The sequence below is a fragment of the Sylvia atricapilla genome, chromosome 5 (genome assembly GCF_009819655.1).
Source record: "Sylvia atricapilla isolate bSylAtr1 chromosome 5, bSylAtr1.pri, whole genome shotgun sequence".
NCBI lineage: Eukaryota > Metazoa > Chordata > Aves > Passeriformes > Sylviidae > Sylvia > Sylvia atricapilla.
This window is the reverse complement of record NC_089144.1, coordinates 51,402,955-51,429,041: the sequence shown is the minus strand read 5'-3', so window position 1 is coordinate 51,429,041 and position 26,087 is coordinate 51,402,955. Positions and strand designations below refer to the sequence as shown.

At 38.5% G+C, this 26,087-nt stretch overlaps 1 protein-coding gene across 1 annotated transcript in view; it reads left to right on the top strand.

The window, feature by feature from the left end:
* The window catches only part of SOX5 (SRY-box transcription factor 5), a 288,158-nt gene that overhangs the window by 16,151 nt on the left and 245,920 nt on the right, over positions 1-26,087 (top strand). The window contains 1 exon segment of the mRNA XM_066319506.1: positions 20,851-20,977. Within this exon segment, the coding sequence (XP_066175603.1) occupies positions 20,851-20,977 (127 nt within the window).

Here is a 26,087-nt window from a genome sequence, read left to right as displayed (position 1 = left end):
ATTTCAGGAGAATAGCTAAAGTCGCAGGATATGTGTGATGCCCTTTGTATACAAGATGTGGGATTGTGGAATTTATTTTGCATGCACTGGTTCTCACTGAGAAGGAATCAGGAATACAAATATCTAGTCATATTTAGAATATATGAGGAGTGCAGCCTCGCTGCTGCAGACTTCAAGACCTGTTAATCAGGCCTGATAGTGATGTGATCTCTGGAAATACTTCAGTTAAGTAGGTTTAATCCTTATTAACAGTAAGTTGCTTGAAACCGTTTTGGGTAAAGTCTGGGAAGGAATGTAGTAGATTGAACACATAAATATAGACCAGCCCTATTAGGCTTTGAGTTACTTTGATTTCTTTGAAGTTCTGTAGGTTTTGGCCTTTCTAAAGCATCAGGCCACGAGCAAAAGAATTTTCACCTCATCTTCAAATGTTTCTGCTGTAATTTTCATGTCATTTCTACATTAAAATGGAGCGCCACTTACATTTCTGGTATAATTCAGGTGTTTCCCCAGCCCTCATCATGACTTGGCTGAGACATGTGAGACAGGAAGATTAAACAGTCTGGTTTTCTTAAACCTTATTCTGGAGCATTCAGGTATGCAGTTTCTCCAGGTTTTGGAATGTTTCCTGTTGACTTCAGTGTGATTTAGCTGTGGATGACTGTGATCCAGAGCCTCTTAATAATCCAGAGATAGGAGAGGGCAGTGCTTGTTTCGGTGCTGTCTGCTCATCCATCATGGGGGTGGAGGGAAAGAATGAAGTGGCAGGGCTTGTGTCGCTACTGTTTTTTGGAATTGTGTTCAAAGAACTATTTTGGAAGATGATGGTGAGGTTGTTCCTACTATTTGCACTGCATTTGCCAAAACATTGTGCTCTTGTATGAGGTAATAGATGTGGTTTGTGGCGATATTATGAAAACATTGGTTTGTTATGATGATTGCAGAAAAAAATCCCAACTACATGGTAACGTATTTGTAATATTTTACAGAAGTGAAACATGGAAAATATAGCATAGCTTGGAGTCCCCTTGGAATGATTTCATGTTTCAGGAATGAAGAAGCAGTTGTGAAACACTGAAATGGGTGTACATTACATCAGTTAAAGAACAGATTTGGGGCCATTTGAGTATAGTTTAGGTTTTTTGTTACTGTTTGTGTTTCTTTTGGTGTGGGGTTATTCAGGTTTTTTTAATATCCCTATTACATGTCAGTTCAGTTGGTAGCAGGATGCACTTCTGCATGGCTAATAACCCGAATTCGAATGCATACTTTTTATTTTGTCCTGTGAAATATAGGCAATATTACCTAAAAGATAAAAAGAAAACTGCTGCTGTTGTAGAGTAAGGAATGGGGCGTGTTTAACACCTGGCAAGTTACACATTGTAGTCGTTGAAGGATGTCCAAGTAGATGGATGGAGGCAAGAGGGCCACAGACTCATTCCTCTCAACATCTAGTCTTGAGGTAAGGCACTCAGAAAAGTAAAAAGGAAGAGATTCATGCTGTCACTTCCCACACTTCAATTGGACAGGCTGAACTCTTTTATTTCCCAGCTATGCTGACTGAGAGGTTTGAAATTATATTTGATTTTTTCCCCCTCTTTGTTTACCAACCTATTTTTGTTTCCTGCTTGATTTTAGACAATGGACATTACTAAGACTGAAAGCTTGGACTTTTTTATGCAGGTTTTTGTGGGTGGGGTTTTTTTTGGGTGGTTTTTTTGTTTGGTTGGGTTTTTTTTTGGGGGGGGAGTGGTTTGTTTGTTTTTTGGGTTGTGTTTTTTGTTGTTGTTGTTTTAGTTTACTAAGCGTATACAATTAAAGCAACACATTGTGGTCAGGGCACTTGAACATCCTAGGTGTAGGAAATTACTTGTTATCCTACTTTGAAACTCTTATGTGGCTCCTAGGTGTGTGAGTATTTCAGTTCTAAAACTCCGCTTTGTCTGCATTTGGGGTCTTCCATGGTGTTCAGATGATCAAGTCAGAATCTCTAAGTGTTTAGTTATGAGTGCTCCATAGGTGCTCCAGATAGGTGTTACCTGTTTGTATGAGGAATAGGTGCCAAAAGAGGTGCATTGGAACAGTATGTCACTAAACCAGAAAACCAGCACTGTTACTTGCTCCATCTTCCTTTTTTTTGTGTGACTTTTTTTCATCTTTTTTATTGTACATTGCAAAACACTAATGTATTTATCATTCAGAGAGCGAGAACTTCTACAATACTTTCTTACTGCCTCTTGGTTAATGACATGTCTCCTATAAAGCAGAGCAGGATCTACAGCAGAGATGTAATGGATGACCACAGTCAGTGACTGTGATGTGCAATTGATTTCTGTTTTTTGAAAATATACCCTTAATAATTAGTCATTTGGCTGAACTACCCTATTCTTCTCTATATGGGTTGTGTACAGAAAGAGGCATGATACATGTTATTACTCACATAGCTGTGTCAATAATGATACAAGCCATATAGATGTGAAAAACAGACTGGAATAAATAACAGCACAGAACTGAACTAAAATATTTTCCTTTAGCTAAATAGTGGCACTTTTTGGTGTATTAAGAAACCACAATCTCAGAACAATTATATTAAAAAAATCTCTAAATATATTATAACCAGGTCTGTGGGGTACTTTTTCTAGGTTCCTCCTTTATCACCTTATATAGTGATTTGACCAAATGTGTAGCATTACATTTATTCTCTGAAGATAGTGGTATTTGGGCTCATGTTCTATTTGTACAGGAATGTCCTTTTATAATGTCATAGGTAATACCGGACTATCAAAGTAGAACACTTAGACTGACAAGGTGTGGGTTTATAGAAAATCACCACAGAATAATCAAAAAGGAGATATTAGTAACTTATTTTTCTGATGTTGTAAAGCTCAAAATTACATGCCCAGAGTTTCTGTTGGAATCAGTGGCAGCTGGAAATGCTGAGATCTTGGCAAGCTTGGGCATTCTTCTCCTGTGCTTCAGAAGGTGCTGAAGTCAAAATGAGCTTTTAACTCTTTGGGGTCATTTGGCCTCAGTATCACAGAACGGTTTGGGTTGGAAGGGACCTAAAAGATCATCTTCCAACCCCACTTTGAAAGACAGGGGTGCCACCTGCTAGATCTACTTGCTCAGGGCTGCATCCAGCCTGGCCTTGGACTATGAAATGCTTGTCCTTGGAACATCAATGGCCCTATTGAGGAGTGAAAAGGGAATGGAAGAAGGAGTTGACACAGGAAGGAAGTACGGATGAGATGGGTCTGCTTCCATGGGTGAACTTGTATGGGAGATACAGCTACCTGCTTTCTGTCCCACTTTTTGAATTTTAAATGGAAGGGCCCCATGGTACTGAGCCATTGGCTCTTGTTCTTGGATTATTTTTAATTACTTTGGGGTTTTTTTAAGTGGTGGCAATGGGTCATTCAGAATTGCTTAATTTTGTTCTGTAACCAGGGTGAAGGGGGAGGTTTGGTTGGCAATTTATAGGTTGGGGAGGGTGCTACTGGAAGTATACAGGGGTAGCAAAAAAGAAGGAGAAAAGGGAAACAAAGATTGCTTTAGTCTTTTTAAGGTGTACGGCTATACAGGTTTTGAGATTCATCACCAAGTGGAAAAAAAGTGAGAGACCGAGGGAAATTATCCTGTTTATTTGACTAGGCCCGCCCTTGACTCTGTAAGTTATAATCATCTTTATGCTGGTTGTCTTTCAAAGTATAGTTAGCCTGGAAATGAATGTGTTTGGTGGGTGGTATGGCAAAGAATTTTTTTCAGAAAAAAATAAATAAGGAAAAAATGGGCTGCTGAGGAAGAAAAAAGTCTTGTGTAGCTCTCCAGTTTTTTGGTTTGGACAGTGCAAGCATGTAACTCCAGAAGCCAAAAATGTCCTGAGTGAAAGTCCAGGGAGACTTCACTAGGGACAGCCTAATTGGAACATGCCCCAGTTGATGATGATGATGGTAACACTTTGTGCTTCTGTTGTGCCCTGTGTGCTTCGGCCTCAAGGTGCTTTACAAATATTAAGAGATTAACTTGCACAGTGCCACTAAAAAATAGGTATTATTCCTGCCCCCCTTTACAGTCCTGGGAATTGAAGTACCAAGGGGTTCAGCAGCTCAGCTGTGCTTTTGCCCAAGTCACCCCAGAGAGGTGAGAGGCTTGAACAGGTCGGGAGGAAAAGTTGGTTTCTGCAGACTCCTGAGTGTTTTTCACTGCATTCAGGTTGGGCTTGGTAGGCAAACTTGCAACCTTAGAGGGACAGGAGGCAAAATGGTAATTAATTCATCCCTAATTGGCATAGCAGTAAGTAGTTCTGCTTAATCCATTCCTTGCTGTGAGGATGAAGTAAAGCTAAACATTTGAATTGTGGAGAGGACAAGGGGAAGAGGGGGAGTAGGCAGTGGAAGATGGACAGAGGCAGACGTTTCTTAGGCCACATGGTGAGAAATACCTACAAAAAAAAGAGACCTTTCTTATTTTCTCCTCAGATTGCCTCTTGACTTAATTAGGTGAAATGCAAAGAAATAGACAATTAATATTTGAAAAAAATCCCTAAATTTTCTCTTCCCCTTCTTGTCTTTCATTCAGTCCATGAGAGTCTCTGGAGTGTGAAATGTGAAGACACCAAATTGGAATTAATTTTGCTTTTTCATTTAACAGATTGTGTTACATTAACACCACACTATTGCCAAGCAGCAAACCTTTCCTTTCCTCAGATGTTAGCTACTAATACAGACTAAGAACTGCTGAAAGAATGGTTATACTGAAATGCTTTATTTAAGTTTCTCCTCCCTTGTGGCTCAAGTGGGCCCTGATTCTGCTGAGATGTATTCACATGAGCAGGCTCACTGAGTTCTCTTTTATTGCTTCCTGGCAAGTGAGCTGGATTCTATTTCATATAACGTGGCCCAAGTTAGAATTTCAAAGCTCGCTCAATCCTCAGAGAGGCCTTTGCAAGACTCTCTTCTCCTGTATCTAGACAGGCACTAAACACACTGAGGGCACAATTGAATTAATCAGGACTACTCATGTACAGAAAATCAACCAAGATTCTGTTTAAGAGATGACAACTTTGATATCATATTGTTCATTACCAGCCCAGGAATTGTTGCTGCTCATGTAACTGGATTAATAAATTGTTTACTGATGACAAATCTTGTTTCCCATATTAAGCATACATTGAGAGTCTTGGTGTAATTCTCCTGAAAATAATTATCTATAAATCACATCACAGGATTTTTTCCTCTCCCTAAATCATGTTTTACTTGCACTTGTGAGTGTGGGTTTGTTTTTTATTTTGTGTCCTAGGAGTTTAACCCAGGATTTGACAGTCAGGCACTTCTGACTCTCAGTGTATCCAGTGCTCAGGACTGTTTAGTGAGGTGGTGCCATTTGACATTACCACTGTATAAAACAAAAGCACACCTTAATAGTTTGGATGAATTCCTTTGTTTTCTTTGCTCAAGAGTAAAACATTTATAGCTCAAGCTCCTTCAAGAGCAGCAGCCCGTTCACTGGCACCATCTCACTGATAAAAATATAAGTCTGTTCCCTTCTTTTTTACCAGATTTGTGTCTCATCTCTCTATAAGGTTCTATTCCATTTCAGGCTCCCTGCCCTTTGAACTAGAAATTTCATATATATCATTTAAAAGCTCCCGTGCGGCAACTGTAAACCTAAATTATTTGAATTTGAGAGCATCTGAGCAAAACTATCTTTAAGGGCTGGTTCTTCTTTCAGCTGTGGTGCTGAAAGACACAAGTCTTTCTTTCCATCTTTATGACTGTAATACCATTGCCTTTGGAATTACCAGGGCTCTGTGTGGAGTTGTTGCCAATGGACAGAAGTTGTGAACCCAGTGAGCAGTCAATCCTTTTAAATGTGAACAAAACTCTTTTACTCTGTGTGTGTGTTTTCAAGATGATGTGGTTGCACAGCTATAGAATTAGCCTACATTTCAGTTTGTACAAAACCAGAGAAATACATTGCAGTGCTGCTGGAACTGCCATTCTCAGGTGTGGAAGGCTTCAGCTGCTGCTGTGTCACACCTACAACCCATGGTCGTGGCTTTTCTCCTGTTTTAGGGCATTTTTACCTGTAGACCACCTTCAAGCTAAAGTAAACTGATGTGCTGTGTAACCATACAACCTTTTCTGGGTACTATTTCCAGAGACTGTGTTTCTAAAAACTGTCATTACCTGCCTATATCTTCTCTCTAATACTAATTCTTCCCTTCCTTTTATCAAGGATATGACAATACGCAATTAAATGGTTTTCAGACTTGCAGTTGATTGCAGTCCTGTTTGGGATCCTGGTTGTTTTTTAAAGTATGGTTTTTCAGGTGTGTTTGGTCACACTTAAGGTGAGAGGTGTGTGACATCTGTGGCTGCTGCAGGAAAGTTAGCTGTGACTATCCATTAAATGAGATTGAAGTGGGAACTGTGAGAATGCCAGATGTTGTACATTGGTCGTAGTATTTCCCAAATTTCTGAAAACTCTGTTTAGTGTATATACTCAGCAGTTCTGGAAAACAGTTATCAGAATATTTGCATCAAGGTTGAATTGGATTTTGACATGCAAACTCCTGTACAAAAAGGTCCTGCTCTGATTCTGTGTGATGTGGACCGGAGATGGTGAGCACTTGGTCTCTTTCAGAGTTCATTTTCACAAACCAAGTCTGGAATGATCTTTTCAGATTTTTTAGTGTTAGATTGTAAGCATTGACCTGCAGTAGAAGAAAATCATAAAACTGCAAAGGGAAGGATGAAGTTTGCGTATGTCAGCTTGAGTTTGGCAGTGCAAAACAATGTGCTCTTCATTAAGCACAATTCAGTGGGTTTAAATTCATTGTAGCTGCTACTACACGTGGGAAGGTATAGAATGTAAAATACAACATTAATAACAAATGCCTTGCTTTTGGTGGATAACTAATTTTTAAGCTGCCTGGAGAATGCAATGGCTGGACAGAATTCAGTGAGCAAGGCAGCCACCTTCCCTGGAACTTTGCTGGGTTTAATGAGGGCTGATTACACAAGTGGCAGTGACAACAATGGTAGATTTTCTGAGAAATGCATTATTTTCACAGTGCTGCTGATGGAAGAAACGCTTAGCAGCAGCTGATAATTAATGATCAATTTGGAGATTATCACCAACAATTTACAAAGGTTGACTTTTCCTTTAGAAGTCCCTTTGGATAAACTGGATGGTAAATTACCTGCCTAAGGCTTTTACTTTACTTGTGTTAATAAGATGAAAATGAATATGTTTGAAGAGCTCTGAACTGAACTTTTCAGACTGCCTGATAATCCATACAACTCTTCTTTAAACATCTTAAGTGAGTGAGCAAATAGAGGCTATAATAAAATTGAAAACTGTCACGTGAGCACGTTACCACCCTGTTTAAGTAATGGGGCATGACAAATAAGAGGCACTGCTGTAGAGTTCATATTTTCATTTTATGGCATGCATTAAATATTTGATCATCAGCCAGCAGAGAGGAACAATTGGGCTAAGAGTATCATTTGCAAATAGATGGATGAGATTTAGATTGTCACAGTCTGAGCACAGGGTGGAGAACTATATCTTAGTCTGTGCTTCAGTAGTTCCTCTTTACTTTGTGGTGTGCAGTCCACTTGAAGATCCCCTTCTGTATATCCTCAGACTGGAAAAAGGAGTTAGTAATCTGTATTTACTTCAGAGGGGATATTAATCCTTATTTACTTCACAGGAGAAGGGATATGTGAAGAGTAATTAGTATTTGTAAGTGCTTTTAAGGATGATGAAAAGGGTAGTGCCAATATAGAATGTTTGCTAATAAATTGTGTACTAGAAGGAAGAGGAGTAAGATGAGGTTTATAGAGCTGTGAAGATGCTTAGAGACATAGGTGGGCTCCCAGTCATATTCTCAGAGGTCTGTAGGTATCTTAATATTTGAACCATGTTTGAAATTCTCTTAACAGCAAGGCAGACTAAAGTTTTTGGCACTTTAATATCTTTTAAAATGTGGCTTGTGCTTTATGCTCATACCTTGTCAGGTGGGAAGGAGGTGGAATGAAGTCAGCAGCTAGGGATGCAAAGGCTTGGTAACAGCAGCACTTTCAGATCATCCCCTGTAAGGCAAGTATGGGGATGGAGGGTGAGAGAGAACAGAGGAGAGAGGTAAAAAGCTTTGCACATCTGATGATCTCTTTTGCAAGGGAAGGGTTTACAGACTGTTAAAAATGAAACTGGATAGCAGCAAAAAGGATGCAGTGACATTCTCCTGCTAAACGCTGGGTTTAGGGATTTTTTTTAGGGTATGGGGTTTTTTGGGAGTTTTGTTTTGGTTTGTTTTTTTTGGTTGGTTTTTTGTTTGTTTGTTTGTTTGTTTTTTCTTTTTTGATTGCTTGATTGGGTTTTTTTGGGGGGGGATTTTGCTGTTGTTGTTGGGTTGTTTTGTTTATATCATTACTGCCCAGAAAAGAGGGTTGAGTAGATTTTAATGTAAATATAATCATTAGGTTAAAAAAAAACCCAACATTATTATGGTCTGTTGGCAGGATTCCATGTAAGAACTTCCTTAAGAGTTGGACTCAATGAACCTTATGGGTCCCTTCCCACTCAGAATATTCTGTGATTCTGTGAAACTTTGTTTTGCAGTTTCAAAATGCAGTAGCTGATGGGAGAACTTAATTTTTGTCATCACTTAATTGTCAGTGCACACAAACCCACTGGGTAAATTAATGATGCAAGTAAGTAATGTAAACAGTGATCACCAATAGAATGTTTCCTTTTAAAAAAGGAAATTCTGTGCTTGCAGGGCATTTTATAAAGGTGGATAAACATTCTTACCTCTTATGTAAAAATAGAAAAACTGGGAGCCAGAAAGGTTCAATAAATTATATGGGATTATATGGGACGTTTCAGTCTTCTGAATTCTTGATGTTGATCCTGGTTTCATAGTCCATCCTGAGACAGAGAAGGCATTCAGGAGTAATCAATCTGGTCATAGTTACAGTGTTTGTGCTTCTTTGGCAATCATCAGTGCCAAAGGCCATTGCTATACTTCAGAAATAAATTTCTCTGATGTATTGCAGTCAATCCTTTCTCCTAGGTTTCGTTCAACAGCTCTAGAACTTGCCAGGTGACCACTTACCCAAATCAAAAGCTGTTTGCTACCTTTTTCAAATAAAAAACAGGGTAGTGGACCTCTCCTGTTGTGTTTTATATCCAGTTGTGACCATTAACTGTGAAAACTTAACATTAGCCTGTGATACAGGGGAGTTTGTTAATATATGGTGCTAATGAATCCGTTATTTTTCTCCCTGCCCTAGTTTATTGTGGCTGTAAATATTCCTGATCAATTACTTTGGCTGCAGCAGGCATGCCACAGAGTGACTAGGCATCTTCCAAAAAGGAAGTTTTCTTTCTAGTATTGCCTTCAGATACATTCAGAAGGTTTTCTGTTGCCCATGGACTGCATTTTTACATCCCTGATTTGTTCTCACTGCCAAATCCATGTAGCTCATGTAGGAAAAACAAAAAGTGGTGTATGTGTGGGGAGTGTAGAAGAAAAATTAAAAAAAAGAAAGAAGTGGGAAGTAAGGAAGTTTGTTGTTCATTTTTGTGTAAGAAATAAGTTAATTTTCTGAGATGCTCAGCACCTACACCTCTTCTGCCTGAAGGAATCCAGAAGTCCTCCTTCTCTTGAGGGCCAGTGGTGCCTTTGGAATGCCCCATTTTCCATTCAGTGGTCATTTTCCTCATGAGGCTCATGACATACGTTTTAGATCTGAACATCTGGATTCAGATTCACTTGTAATATAATTAAGTGTTTCCCCAGCAGGGAGAGGTTTTTTGATGGAAGAAGTCTTTTCAAGAAAGCTATTATACCACTTGTTATGGCAATAACAGCCAGGTTTACTTTACTGTAATGTATATTTATTTTTTTTCAGAAGATTATTGCTCTCATCTGAAGATGGACTTTCATGGCAATGTGGTCCTTAGACTGCTAAATTGTTTTGATACATCTCAGTAAAAGCAGTTATAGGCAAGAGCGTTTTAATGGTGATTTTTAAGTCTATGTTTCTGGGAGTTTTTTTATGTGTGTGAAGAGTGTGATGTAGAGGAAGAAGTCAAATGTTTATTTGAAGATGTGTTTGAATGAATCTTCCTACATAAATTTGCCAGAGTTAAGAAAGAGGGGCTCTGCCCCTTTTAGATCACAAAGGCCTCTCGGTGGGGGATGGTTTTGGTAATGGAAAAACAAAAAAGGTTCCAGTATGTGGTGGAGGAGGTAAAATAAACAAACACAATGGATGATTACTTCTCTCCATCAAGGCTTCTTTTTCCTTGCAAGCTCAGTCAGTGGTCAGCATGTTAGCCAGCCCTCCCTGTTTTATCCTGCCCTGAGCTGTGTCCTTTGACAGGGTTGGTTTGTACAGCTGGGGCTTTGTGGAGCTCGGTGGGCACAGAAGGTAGACACCTATGGAAGGATGAATGGCATCCTCCCAGTTTCCTTGAAAGGAAGGATATTCCTTGCAGGGTTTTTCTCCTCTGTGCCCCACTCCACAACTTCCAGAGCTTTCTTTCTTTCTTTGCGGTAGTGCTGTTTTGCCTGCCACTGCAGCCTTTCTAAAGGAATATTTGCCTTATGATTCTTAAAGTTGTCTGTTCAGAATCATCACCCATTTTCCTATTTGTTGGTTTGTTTTTACCTTGCATGCCAGTATGCATTTGTTTGTGCAAGGACAAACGTGTGTTACATGACTAAGAGTTGTGTTTTTCTTACCTAGCAGCTCCAGCAGTGTCTGGAGTTAGTTTGTTAAGCTGGGTAATTATCAGCTGGTTATGATTGTTCTTTTCTCTTGCAATTTTACTGGTATATCTTAGAATCACACAAAGCAAAAAATCAGCTTTCAGGCAGCTGAAGTCAATGCATTTACATGAGGAAGAGTGTTAGTATTTGCAGGCAAGTTCTGAAAAGTGTCCAGTAGTGCTGGAAATGGAACATGGATGCTCAGAAATCAGAAAATTGCAGATGTGAAAAGGGCTTGTACAGCACTACTGTGAGTGCACAGATGTGTGATTGCACCACCCATTTTTTAATGTAGATTTTTAATCCTTACATTTTTCTGAATAAAAACTGGGTAAAGAGTACATCACTGTTAAGATAACTGAAGCGGACATCACAGTACAGTGAGCACAGTTAGAGAGGCAGGAGTCCTCACATCGTACCATAAATTTTTCCTGTTCCATCCCTCATTTGTTGGGGCAGAGATGGCATGTCTGTGGATCATCTGAAGTAGGAGATACTAAGGCAAAACTGCCTGAACACTTGAAAAAAAGACCATTTTCTCTCTTGGAATACCGGAACGTCTGAGTAAAATTATTTTTATTTAAACAATTTTTGTTTTACTCTATTGGTATTTCAGAGTAATTTTCCGAGGCAGCAATTTTCACTAGTTTCTGAAAGGCAACATCTGGGCTTTGGAACAATCTCTTTTCAGCTTTGAAAATCCTACCTCAAATTGCTTATACGTTACAAATGTTCAAAATTTTTTTTGTGGGTTTTTTTTTTTTTTTTTTAGCATAATGGAAAGGCAATAATGTATTTATTCCCTGTGATTTTATCTTCAAGTTCAGTTTGATTTTTCTTTCTTGGGGTCTCCAGGATTATTTGTTCCTGGGCCAAGAATGCACCTGTCATGTACAAACCCTCCAAAAAGGGGGGAGTGTGCACATGGATGTGAACAAAAAAGAATACTAAAAATTCTGGGCAGCTGGAATGAACCTGTTGGAAAGAAAATGTTTACATCCATTAGAGACATTGCTCTGCTTAAGCATATTTTTTTCCATACCCTCCCCCCCCCCCAACCACACACACAGATGCAAAACCAATTTCACTGTGTCTGTAATTCTTAAAGGTACCCGTGGTTTCTCTGAGGCCTCAGTTCTGCTCCTGCTAAGCTTTAAATATTTAGAGTGATATATTTCAGTATTTTAGTGATGCTAGTTCATGCTATCAGTGGTTATCTACTTTACTGGCATGATCAGTTTAGTCAGGAAACATACAGGACACCTGTGTGCTTGTGGGGCTTTTGCATTATTTTTTTTTTTGCGAAGTGATAGACATGGTGCGAATGTGGATGCAAGTGATGGTTGGAGCAGTTCTGTAATAAGGTAGAATAAAAGTAAAAATTCAGATGTGTAAACACCAGCGAGTACCTTGAAAATTATTTCATGAGTGCAATTAAATGTGCATTTACAGGAAGGAAACACACATGCAATATAAAGTTAATATTCTGAATATAACAGTAGGGAAACTGAGAGTGCAGTGGGGAAAAAACGAAACTTCTAAAACTTTCCGTGTTTCTGCTTCGTTTGTGATCACACACAAACTCTGCAGAGGAAATGTTACTTAGAAAATACCATTTGTTGAGTCTTAAATTTAAATAAAGGGGAAAGGAGAGGGAGGTTGAAGCTCGGTGGCTGTTTGGCACTTACTTCAGACAGTGGCATGATGGAAGAGTGAGGAAAGCTGTGTCATATTCTACCAGGATCTTACTCAAAATACTGACTCCTCATACTGGATTCTGGGTATCTTTTGGGAGAGAATTCTTATTATTAATGTTGATTCTACTGAAAATAATTAATCATTTAACAAAGCTTAAAGAAAAATTTATATCAGCTTGATTAGACAAATACTGCGAATGACCAAGAATAAAACTGCAAAAGTTTTAATATTTACTAACTATTCAAAATCAGCCCCTGCTTCCTCAAATTTCTTTGTGTAAGTCAGGCATAATTGTCATAATTTTAAAGCTGTTTCAACTCCTTGCCTTCATTTCACTCAGTGGGAATTAGATTTGCATGTCTGTGTGTTACGTGTGGATTCCTTGTGTGGCACAGCTCTCCCACTCAGTGTCTGGAGAAGGACTGACCACTTTTCTGTCATTTTCAAGCATTAGTTTATACAGTGAAATCTCAAGGCTTGGAATCTCTAAATTATTTGACTAGGTCCTCTTTGTAGCTCAGCGAGCAGAAGAGTGATGATTACCTAATGTCACAGTGATTGAGACAGTGCTTTTAGCAGCGAGCACTTCCTAAAACTTTACGTGGAAGTAAAAGTAAATCTCTGCTATTTTTGTGCTGACAAATTTAAAGTAACAATAAAAAGTATAATAAATAAATAATACAAAAGCAAGATGTATTAGAGGCTGAAGAGTCAGGGGAGGTACATTTCCGAAGGGCTGAGGGGTGGAAGGAAGGGAAGCCAGAGTTAATTTGAGGATGCACTGGAAAATAAATGAGCTTGTGGATTTAATTCAAAATCATCCAAGCAGAGTCTTTTGCATGAAAGAAGCCAGTGATCAGGCTCAGTTTACTTGAAACATCAACAATGACTGCATCCTGCTGTTTCAGAGTTTGTGCTGATAGATGCTTATCGCCTCTGACACTGCACCACCGCAGTTGTGCGTTGCCAGTGCCATAACTGTGTTATCACAACGTGCCTCTTCTGCTTTTCAGAAGTTCTCAAAACTCACAGGTTTTGAAGTAAGACCTCTTAGATACATGCTTTTCAGAAACTAAAATCTCATCCTGTAGTTTCTGGTTTGTAAATGACTTACTAGATTTTTGGCTCTTTTGGTTGGTACACAGATGAGTGAGAAACACAAGACTGGTGAAGTTGACAGGTATCAAACAAAAATCATTTGGACATAGGATCTCATGCTGCAGCTGATTTTGAATTTGTGTCTCTGGGTGCATTGCTAAATGTTCCTGCATGGCACACAAAGATCCAAAGTCTTTGTGAGATCTGTGAAAGAATTAGGTGATACCTGTTATAATAATAGAATATAGTAGATAGGAGTATGTTCATTACCTTCCAATTTCTGTTGAGGTTGAAGGCTGGTTTGTTTCAGGCTACGGTATTTCACAAAAAAGTTGGTAATGCACAGTCTTTCCCAGTCACCTGCTTCAAAAAGTCCCTGAAAAACTTTGTGCAGCACATGTTAGGAATGTTCAACAGGAACTTTTTTTGACAATGGATTTTTACTAGACTTGATTTTACAGTGGTTTTTTTTTTCTTTTTTTTTTTTTTTTCTTTTTTTTTATAAATTCCTTTCAAGTGCAAGAAAATGGAGATGATAAAATTTCATGATGGCATAGAATTTTTAGAAAGTGGTTTGTTGTTTTTTTGGGATTTTTTTTTTTCATTTTTCTAATTAAAAAAGGGTTTTGTTAACATTTTCTTGAAGGACACTTATAACAGCTTTATTATTTGAGAGTTTCAAATCTTGTCAGATTGAAACCATTTACCACTGGAACTTGGAGCAGTAGCTTCTATCAAAAAACAGTTTCCACAGTATGTGGAATATCAGGTTTATGAGCTGGGCTGCTGATATTACACTGCTTTAAAGTGGATAACATATTCTCTTCCCGTTTTACATTCAGAATCCTCTAAACTGGAGGACTATCAGAAAGTGTTAAAGTTACCCCATGCAGAGAGGAAATCTGGAAAGCCAAAGGGAAGAGGTGGGCTGGGTGAAATGGGAATTACTGGGTGCCCCTAACCATAGGATTACTTTTGGCAGCTCTAACAGTAGACAACTGCACAGAAATATTATGCAGGTTGTGCTGTGGTGATTTTGGTTTGTGTTAACAAAGTTGACTTGTTCACCAAAACAGCTTTTTAATAGCACTTATTCGTAGCATAGGTGTATTTTAAAAGATATCTGATTGATATGATCTTAGAAAGTAATAATTAACAGATTATTCCACCTCAGTTTGAGTGACAGCTGAGAGCATGTTTGATTAACAGATTATGGAGGGTTTTTGGATTTTTTGGGGGTTTTGTTGGTTTTTTTTTAATTGTAGAATTACTTCAGTGAAGAATTCCAAACCAGGCTGTAAATGACTCAGAGATATTGCCAAATGAAGTCTGTTTTTAGTGGTATGTGTAGAAACAAGTCAGGCTTGCAGTTCCCAGTGGGACAGTGCGTGGGAGTCTGCCACCCTTACTCATGTTGAGTAATACCTTATTACACAAGTAATCCTGTCAAAATGAATAGAGTTGGTTTTTTTAAAGGTACTAGTTATTTAGTGTACATAAATAATTACTTCGGGGCCAAAACAGAATGGAAACCCTTGTTAGTGTTAACTGGCACCTCTTGCCAGGGCTGTGTGTAAGGAGAGATGATAGTTTTCAGTAAACCCGGGAAGAACAACTGTTTTACTAGTGTCAAATGTGACCAGAGATGAGGCATATGAATTGCTGATATTCTGTAGAAACTTGTGTTTATGCATCTATATGTGTGTGTATGTGTGTGTGCTTATACTTTAAATATACGTAGTAGTGCTGCTGTCTGTAATCGTAATTATTTCCTGCGGAAAAGCAGTCTGCATCTTTCCAACAAGTGCTGTAATTAGAGGTAAATATCCCTGAAGAGAGTCAGATTGAATCCCATTGGAGCTTTTGGACTGGTTTAGCACTAAGCATTTGGTTTGGACCCGGGCCGTGTTCAGGAGCAAAAACCTGGTGCTGTTGATACTGGGCTGACTCTCCACACTGCTGCTGGTGTGCTCCTCTTGTCCTGATACTCTGTTCCCATCTCTGACATCCAGGGCTGAGTGATATAAACCCTGTCCATGAGAAAGACTTGGTTTGTAGCTGCCAGAGAAACTCAAGAGGTGAATGTTTTCATGCCGATTCAGAAACTGGCTGTGCGACTCCAGTCAGGCGCTGTCACGCCTGGTTATGGTGAGAAAACAACAATGCCTCTCTTGATAAGGGGAAAAAAAGAAGTCTTGCACAGTGAGAATTTTGACATACAGTTTAAATCATCTTTCTACATCCTGTGGACTTGGAGCTGTCAAAGAGGCAAAGCCTGTGTTTGAATGGAAAAGCTTTTGATTTCTTTAAAAAGAGTACCAGCTATAATTATCCATAACTTTGCAGGCCTGTTTTAATGCTGTTTTATAATTACAGGTCTTAATGCTAGATTATACAAAGTCATTTATAAATAGTTAGAACAGAGGGACTTTGGGAGTTTTTAACCTGTGGATTGCTGTGGATTGTGGCGGCTGACAGGATTTTGCCTGTGTGTATATGGTGTGAGCTGTGTAATGATTGATGAATCCCTTAATTAACTCCCAACAAGTTAAGATTTATGGCCTCATATCTTTTTCTCCTGACACATCTGTGTTTGTCACTTTTGAAGACATGGATAAGCCCCTTCTCCAAAAGCTTTTCTAGGTATCTGAAATGTTTCTGAGGTGTTTTGCTTAATGTAACAAGATTAGAGTTTTATGACACAAAATTTATTCAATTTTATGGCATGAACAATCGAATAGAAAAGGATGCAGGTTGTGTGCTAGAGGGCACTATCTCCTTGAGTACTGAATACCACTTTAGATGTATTTTTGGAAGTACAATCATGGATGAAATGAACTGAAACCAATGAACAAACGCAGATGTAGTGAGGGACACTTAAGTGAGGTTCTGTTAAAAATACTACTAATAAAAAAATATTCCTGAGGAAAGATAATGGAAAGAACCCATTTGTGAGACCCTGAATTCAAGGGAAAAAAGCAACAAGAAGAGTAGTCATACTTAGCAGCCTGAAATTATTTGGATGGAACCAATATTTGTAGGAAACAATTCACGAGGATGTAGTGTAGCTCTTACTTGCTCCAGTGGGAAAGTCCAACTATGCTGAAGTCAGTGCAAGAACTCTGAGATCAACAGACACAGGGTATCAATTTAAGCCTAGGAAGAATCTGTTACAAATTGAAGGGCAGTAAAGAAGTATTTTGGAGAAACTGTTGTAATATGAATCGCATAAAATATTTGTTGGGTAGGAGTGAGTTAGAACAATGAGGTTTTTACTTCCCTGAAGAAACGTTCTTGCTACCAGGAAAAGCATTTATTTAATGAAAATTTTACAAAAAGCATGTTTGGGTTTTTAACTGCAGTTTCTGCATGTTAAGGAGCCTTAAATTCATCACCAGACCTAAATCTTCTGAACCATCCTTATCACTAATAAATCAAATATAGAGATGCATTTCATAATTCCAATATGTCTGTGGAATGGCCTGGGTGCTGCCTGTGTCCCAGTGCAGCAGAACTTTGCAGATTTAGGTTCTCTAAAAAATTACCACCTACCTATTTTTATTCAGTAGAAACGATTAATGACATTTCAAAATACAATTCTTCTAAAAACAGTCAAATTGCAACAGATTTCATCTGCAATGACACTTTTACGTTTGGAATCTGGTGTACTGTATTGCCACTTTTCTGAGTTACATGTTAGGGTTTGGGTTTTTTTATTTTTTTAAATCCTATCCATAAATTGATGTTTCGTGTTCCACTGTAAATCTTCTTTCAGAGGGATGTAATTGAAAACTGTTATGAGTTTAAATTTGAGGAAAAGATCTTGAAGTCCTGTGAGCTGTAAACTATTCTGTTATCACTGAGGGCAGATCCAGGATGTTTGCAGTCCTTTCTTAAGATGGGATAATTCCAGTACTTCATTAGGTTTAGGTCTGTTTAAAAGGGCTCAGTTTCAGATTATGTTGTTATTCTGAATTTAGCTGTGTCCCTTTCCTTATTGCCTGTGGTGGGAACTCTGCTTACATCCTAGATATGAAATCTCTTAAGACCTGGTGTTAGATGAGTAGGGTAAACAAGATACATAGAAAGAAGATAATTAGAGGATACATGATGTGGGGGCATATCAAATTTGGGAAATGAACCAATAAAACTGTAGAAATAATGAAAGACATTTATAGACGACTTTTTCTTGTTTCATGTTTTTCACTTGGGAACCTCTCAGAGATTTGATCCTTTGCTACTATAGACTTTGATAGTTACTATCCTTTTGGAAGACATTTCCAGAAGTAGATATGGATCTATTAATTTATTTATTTTAATCTTCCATTTTCTTGTGTAATTTTTCTAGATATTCATAGGGAGTAAGAAATTTTTGTGAAACTGATTTTTGTCTGACTCAGGTTGGCTACAGACAGAGCTGCCTAAAAATACTTGCATTTGATATCTGAGCTGTCCAGGTTTGTGTATCCCATTTCTTTGAGTGTCCTTGGAAGACTAACGCAGATTAAAGCCTCACCTTTGCTGCCTTTAGCCATTTTAGGAATTTTTTAGTTTTCTAGGATAGTGATGGGCACGTGGCTTGTAATTCAAACTGGATGTTTTAGAGACAAAGAGAAAAGTTTCTTTTACCCTTTTTACTATCACTTTAGTTCAGCCTACAATCCAACCTATAGGTTTTCATTTTAGATGAAAAGCAAAATAATCTCTGTTATTGCAAGTGCGTGGAGGTGGACACCTCTATTATCTTCCTTGTCTGTTTATATAAATTCCCTGCAGAAAATTATTTCATCCTGTTGGGAACAGTGGCAAGCAGAAGATGATGATCTGAAACTATATATTCACATATAAAGTTAACAGAAGAGCTTTATTTCAGCGTGATATTCAAATTTTCCTTGTGAAGCAATGTGACAGAATCTGTGTTATTCTAGGTTAACAGCAGTAGGAGTTCTTGACACAGTTTGAGTATATAATATATAATCCAAATCAATACAAAGCAAGACATCCTCTCTCTATATAATTTATTGTCAGAGTGAATCGCAGTGCAGACTTTTGTGCATGGCTCACAATATTTTCAGTCATTTTATCAAATATAAATGTTCTAAAGGATTGAAAATTACTGTGGAATAATTGACTAATGATCTTGTGTCCCTCCCTTTTTGTTTGCCAAAATTGAGACAACTGCTTAGTGCTGATTTTTGTAAAATCTCTGGGAGATTTTGTAAAAACTCAGGCTTTTATTATTATGGTAAAATGGGTAACCAAAAAACTTAAATTCAATAGCAAATGTCGATCTTGGTGCAGTACAATGCAAAATATGAATAATTCACATTAACTTTAGAGGGGAGTTTTATGGTTTCTGCAGAAGGGCTTGAGATCTGTCACATCAAACATATCTGTAAAATGCTGAATTCAGTGGGCTAGTAGAAAACTGCCAGTACGAGTCTATCTGGTGATCTCTGTCTTTGTACATATGCTTTGCTGCAGACACGTAGGTGGGAAAGCCTAGAAGACAGAATTCAGGTAGGATGTATGAAGTGTTAGTCTGTTGGACTAAGTCAGACATTAATAGAAAATACAGAGTGGTTCTCTAAGCACTGGCAATAGGTGGTGTTCAGAACAGGCAATGTGCAGCTGCCTATAGGTTCTGGCAGGGATTTTTTTGTCTGAGTTTTTGTTGTTGGTTTTTCTGTTTTTTTTTTTTTTTTTTTTTTTTTTTAATATAATCTAACTTGGCTCAGGAGGCAAGGCTCAAAATGAGATCATTAGAAGCAAAATAAGTCTTAACAAAGGGCTGTTTAAAGTCACTGTTTGTTTTCAGACCCAGTTGACTGCTGCTAAGAACCGTTCCGTGCTCAATATGCCAAATCGTATGGACATGCTCCACCTCACAGCAGCCCCACACATGGTTCAAGAGGCTGCTGGGCTTTTGAAATGCAGTACTTTAACTGTGGAGTGGAAAATGAAAATGGGCTAATTAGAATCGTAAATAAGAGATTTTTTTGAGGGGGAGCAATATTACTTCAGCCCCTTTTTTTAACTTTTGCATACAAATAGTCTTCAGTTTCCTTGTTTATAGCTTCTCTTTTTTTCCTGTGAAACGTTTCCCTATTTTTCATTTCTTCTTTTGGCTGTGCCTGGAGGATTTCTTCTCCTTTCACTCCTTGCAGATATCCCTGGTTAGCACAGGGGTCTCTTATGCCATCCATGGACATACCTTGATTTTCATGAACAATGTTGTTGTAATTGCTGTTGTAATTTTAGGACTTCACTGTACCCCCCTCTATTTTGGAGACCAAGCTGGAATCATTCTGAGTTCTGTAAGATTTTCAGTAGTCTTTGGCTTGAGTGATACTTGAATTTGCCCGTGATTTAAATTTTTCTTTCAGTGTTTCTAAAAGTTGAAGATAAACACGTTCTATCAGACATTATCAAAAACTTCACAGTGTAGGCCTGAATTTCAAGTCAATATTTCTGTGTGGTTTTTACAGTGTGTGCTTTATGTATCTATATTGTGTAGCTATAGATATAAATTACGTTTTTATAGGGGGTTTTTTCTGCTCTAGCTATAGATGGGAAGAATTTGATATATAGATGGGAAGATTTGATAGCAGATCTTCATTTAGCCATTACACCCTGACTTTATGTTGTCAAAAATCTTGGATTATTAAAGTCCAAATGTTTAATTGCTTAACTATACCAGATCTGCAAACCTGGAAAGATCCTTGCAACATGACTGTAACACTCAGTTGCTCACATGGGTGAAATTTTGTAAACACAGACATTTAGGCTTCCTAGCAAGTTCTTTGATTGTATTGTATTGTATTGTATTTTACTTTATTTTTTTTATCAGTTGTGGTCGATAATGACATGCAGATGATTATTCCTTAAAAGCTAAGTTGACAATGCCTTGTATCGGGAGAAATTCTATCTTCATAGAGTCTCTTGCAAATGCAAAATAGACGGGTGTTTTTTTAAAGGAATTGCATTTTATTATGCAGTCTTAGGTGAATTTTCATGTTTAAGAAGCCAGAATACAAGAGAGTGCTATATTAGTGTATTATTCTCACAACAAACAAGCCACTGTTCTGTTGCTACCTGCTTGGCCATTGTTCCCAATTGTGTATGCTTTGCAGTGGTATTTGGATGGTTTCCTGCTCTCTGCCAGCACAAAAAAGGCATTTCTGTTACAATGGCCCCTAACCACACAATGACGGCATTAAGGATTTATTTGGAGGTTTCATTATTTTCTCCTCTTTTGTTCCTTCCAGGATGTCTTCCAAGCGACCAGCCTCTCCGTATGGGGAAGCAGATGGAGAGGTAGCCATGGTGACAAGCAGACAGAAAGTGGGAGAAGAGGAGAGTGACGGGCTCCCAGCCTTTCACCTTCCCTTGCATGTGAGTTTTCCCAACAAGCCTCACTCTGAGGAATTTCAGCCAGTTTCTCTGCTGACGCAAGAGAACTGTGGCCATAGGACTCCCACTTCTCAGCACAACACAATGGTAGGTTTGCTTATGGTCTATTGTGCTTACATCCATTCTTTGAATTCTGCCTCTGCAGTAGCTTGGCATCCAGATCTGTACTTTTATGGGGTGTACAATGCACAGCTACACGTACAGAACATGCCACAATAATGTGTAAGCTCTGACCTAGCTGGGCTGCCTCTACCCTCCACTACAAATGCTAAACCACTTGCAGTGCAGACTTTTCCTCACCTTTGCCTGATGGCATTTAGGGTGCTAAAATTTGTTAGCTGCAGTGATGTGAGTTGGAAGTGTGTGTGTGTTCAGCAAACAGCAAATGGGTTTGGAACACTCTAAGTGAGAGTCACGTTTGGCATAGTGTCTGAAACATCACCCTAATGCCAAGTTTGTGCAACAGTAAAGCCTGAAAGTCTGTATAAAGGGTAAAAAAAAAAAAAAAAAAAAAAAAAAAAAAAAAAAAAAAAAAAGAAACTTTGAATTTTGATGACTTAAAAGTTACATCTGATGTGTAATTCACGTCACAGATACCTACAATAAAATTTACTGTGCTTATGAAATTCAGTCGACATACTACTTTTTCACTTGTTAATTTCCACTCTGCAACTGATGCTAAGCACTTGATTCATTGTGTGCAACAGCCCAGGGGAAGTCCAGAACTGGCTGTATCTTAAAGAAGGCAAAACAATGCCATGTTCCTTGCTGGTATTGTAGTGTCACTAATATGTGTTTGGGCCCTTCATATGGAGTACTGATACAGTTTTGGAAAGGTTGAAGGGTGCAAGGGAAGGCACTGGAGCCCCAGGACTGAGGCACTTGGACAAATCTCTGTTGTGAGCACGCTTGCACTGCTCTTGCCTGTTTACGAATGGGCTGTAACTTTCCTGTTAGTCCCCCACTTTGACAAGGGCACTGATAATTTCACTAGAAGTGAAGATAATAAGTGGACCTGCATATTTGAAGGCTTTTAAAAAGGCATTGCAAAATAGGTGATGGTGTATTCTCATAAAAGCCTGCAAGAGCTCCACATTGGCATTTAAGCCCTTACAGCTCATTATGCATATGTAACAAGCCCTAAGTAAAAAGCCTTAGGGATTATTATTTCTCATAGGACCAAGTCACTGGGTATTCACTGAAGCTGCTCTCCTAAACAGAGTAACTCATTGATCCTGATCCATTTTCCTTCCTTTTTTGGGCTAATGCTGAAGCTCAGACAGTGGTTTGGAATACATAATTTTAGTTTGTGCTATTGCAACTTTACATGAAGAAAGAATATCACTGGAGAAATTACTCATGGGCAGACAATGCCATTATCTTTTTCGAGCTTGTTTATTTCTCATCCTTTATCTTCTGTTTTATGGAGATGAAATTCATTAATATAACAGTTCCAGCCAGTGGGATGTTAGGGTATGTAACTAATGTATGGGCTTTGCTATATTTTGGCCTATTTTAAGAGAGTATTTTGAAGATAAGGAATGTTGTTTCTGACAACATTTAAGTCAATAGATAAACTTGTGATGGCACTAGTAGTGTAGAATCAGACTCTAATGAAATAAAACTCACTGTTTTCTAAGGAGCCCAGCAGGAGTATTTCAGCTGCACCTCACTGATTTTAACTAACTTCTTTGTTTATTTATAGTTTTTAAGAACAAGAGGTTTAGCTGATCATCTAGTGTAACTTCCTGCTATGAAGGCTGTATTTAATATTATGTCAAAAAAGTGTGTTCTGTCTTTTTAGAACACAAGATACTGAATTGTAGGGTGTTCTAGATAATTTTTGTGTAGCAGTGACACACTGCAGGCTCACCTGAGGCAGTGTTTGGGGGGTTGTAGGGGACTAGTTTTGTCTTCATACATATTTAAGAATATTGCCAGTCGGTATGAATGCAACATTTTGTTAATATCTCTCTTTCGGTGAGGACTGTGTTGTAAAAATTATCACTCAGGTAGTTCAGAAAGGGTGTAGCCTATGTGTTGTCTGTCTCCAGAAGTAAGGAATTGATGAGTCTAAATGAGTAAAATAGACATCATCACTCCCTTTGCTGTTGTCGTATATAGTTATCAGAAGGAAATCACTGGATAACATTTAGATGAGTTTAATTCGTGTGCTTAGCAGTGACAAAAATAATTTCCAAAGGGCATTCACTTATAACATTGCAGAGGACATTTTTATACTATTTAAATTGACGTTCTGTTGTTTTATCATCTCTGGGAAGCAGATCCAGGTGTGTGCAGGTGTGCACACAGCACCACAGAGTGCAGTCTGATACAGTTTTATTGATAAAGCACCAGGAGCTTCACACTTCCCACCTTATACTTTTGAAAATTTAGCCTGTTGTACTTTAGTGAGTTTTAATGACTGCCACCTTAGTGAGACAGCTCAAAATTCGGGGTAAATTTTTGTAAGTGGAAGGCAAAATTCCTATAGAGACATCTTCAAACCTAATCAAAGTTGGCAACAATCTGCAAAGCCCATCTTCCCATCAGGATATTTCTGAGGATGTTGGAAGTTCAGCCAGAGAAAAGTTGTTGCAGTGGGCACAAACTGAAATGGAGAACCTCTGTGAACATCAGAAAATGCTTTTTTGTGTGAAGGTGACTGAGCATAGGAACAGGGAGGCTGTGGAGCCTCCATCCTTAGAGATACTCAAAAGTCACCTGGACGTGGTCCTGGCTGGCTCTCAGTGGCCCTGCTTGAACAGGGGGTTTGGGCCAGGTCTCCTCTGGAGATCTCTGCCAGCCTCAACCAAGGCAGGGGTAATTCTATCTCATACTGTCTTTCTCCTTGTAGAAGAAACTCGATACGTACTTTAAGTAGAGAAAGTCTTCTCCGGATAAGAAAAGAAACAGTAATTTATCAGACTTAAAGCAGCCTTTCAGACAGTATTAGAAAATAATAGACAAATTATTTGACCCAGAATGTATCCAAGAGTCCCCTTAGGACATTCATAGCAGGCCACAGGCTTTGCAGAGAAACACTTGAGGATTACAGTATCAGTCAATAGGGCTTTTGAAGAAACCCATTAAAGCTACAGTATTTGGATAGCACAGATAGTTGTTAGCTCATCTAAGTTTCAAAGGTTTATTTTACTTGTTTCTATTTGCCTGCCTTTATGTTCTATTTGTCTGCTTTTGCAACTCTCAAGACCACTGATCTCACCAATGGTGTCTGTGTGCTAAATTCTGAAAATGAGAAATGTCAAGGCTAAAAGTACTGATTAAAGTATACCACAGGCACGGTGTGTTTAAATCAGACCATTCTTTTTAACTATAGAATATCAGTAAAGTGCTGGATGGGATTAAAAAATAAAAAGATTAAAAAAAATAAAAATAAGTACTGCACAAAAGGTCAAACTGGTAAACTGTAATTTTACCACTCCCTAGTTGTTCCAAACTGATGACTCTGACTGTACTGGTAGCCCACATTTGTCCTGCACTTTCAGTGGGATTTAGAATTCATTTTTAATAGTGCTTTAAATTGACAGGTAATATTACAGTGCACTGTTCAGTAGCTTTGTTGCTTCACACTAGAAGAAGTTGTGTTTTTGTGGTGAATGAAGTTACTCCTGTGTAACTTGGGAATAATACTAAGAATAGCGGTACTACTGGTCAGAGAGGTTACCAACACATTGCTTCATGCTTTTCCTCCACTTGTCAAAAAAAAAAAAAAGGTTGTTTAATGCTTCATTTGAATTCTCTTATCACATCTATCCTGGCCTGTGCTTCACCTGTTGGTCTGGAGTTGTCAGCATATGAATGGTGGTGGATCAGAACAACAAGCGGCTGGAGCACTTAGCTATTATTCAGACCTTCCTAGGAGAATGGAAATCTGAATGCATATAGCTTTTTAAAAAGTCAAATAGGACTCTAATTATACTGAGCTAAAGAATGCATATTTAAATTTAAAAAAAAAAAAAAGGAAAAACCTCACAGTGGTTTTAGAGAAATTTTAATTTCCAGTGTACCTTTGAGCATCAAGCTTAGGATAAGTTATTGTGATGATACAATGCACAGTGTTGTGAACACCAGTGCTTTTACTGTGCCAGCTCTAATAATGAGAATTTCATTGTTTGGGGAGAGCAGTCTCCTACACTCTAGACAAAAGTGTAATTACTTTTGAACGATGTGGAATGTGCTCAGTTTAATAGCATGGAGAATAGATTCACAAAGATTCAGATAAAGCTAGCTTGGAAGCCATACGTGCAGTGTGGCAGTATGAAATTGTTAGCAGGCACCATAATTGCAACACACACACGCGCACTCGCACACAGTTTCACAGTTTAAACTATAAACTGTTGTTTTTGTAAGAGATAGGCCTATCTGAACATGACTAGTTCAATTAAAATAAACCAGGAACAGTGGTAAGTTTGCGTTTGTCTGATATTCTTTCCTTCCTCTCTTAATGGTAAATTGGTGTTTATAAGATGATGGAATTACGTTGTTGCAGGCATTGCATTATAAGTGTCATCACATGAGTAGCACAGAGAAGCAGTTTCCGCAGATGCAGTTCTGGGCTTTTACCAAAGTTCCATCTGTACACTTGCACCATTTCAGGGAATCACTCTGTGGGCTGTTAGGAAGGGGAACAAATGAAGAAGAATCAGCCAGGACTCATCAAAGAAGCTGTAGAAGTTGCCTAGTGCACTCTTTAGTCCAGACCCTGGAAAAATCTCTGCAGTCCTTGAGAATCAGCTGTGATGGAGCCAAAAGCAGCTTTGATGACTCTCCTATCTGCCTGACAAGTATCTTACATTCAAGTTAGGCTAATCTGCTTGTCCTCCTAGTCATGATCCATATTCTCCCAGAACTCCCACCCTGTCCCATCCATGTGAGTCATGCTTACATTATTTGCCAACTGCTTGATGTGCAGATCCTGTCTAGGGCACAAAAAGAAACAAAAAAGATGTCTTCATTCTTCAGGTGGGTCAGGGATCAAAGCCATAGAGCAGTTCAGGAGCAGTGTGCTTTTATGGAAGTTCCCTCTGTTTATTGAACCAGCCTCTTAACACAATGACTTTTGCTTACC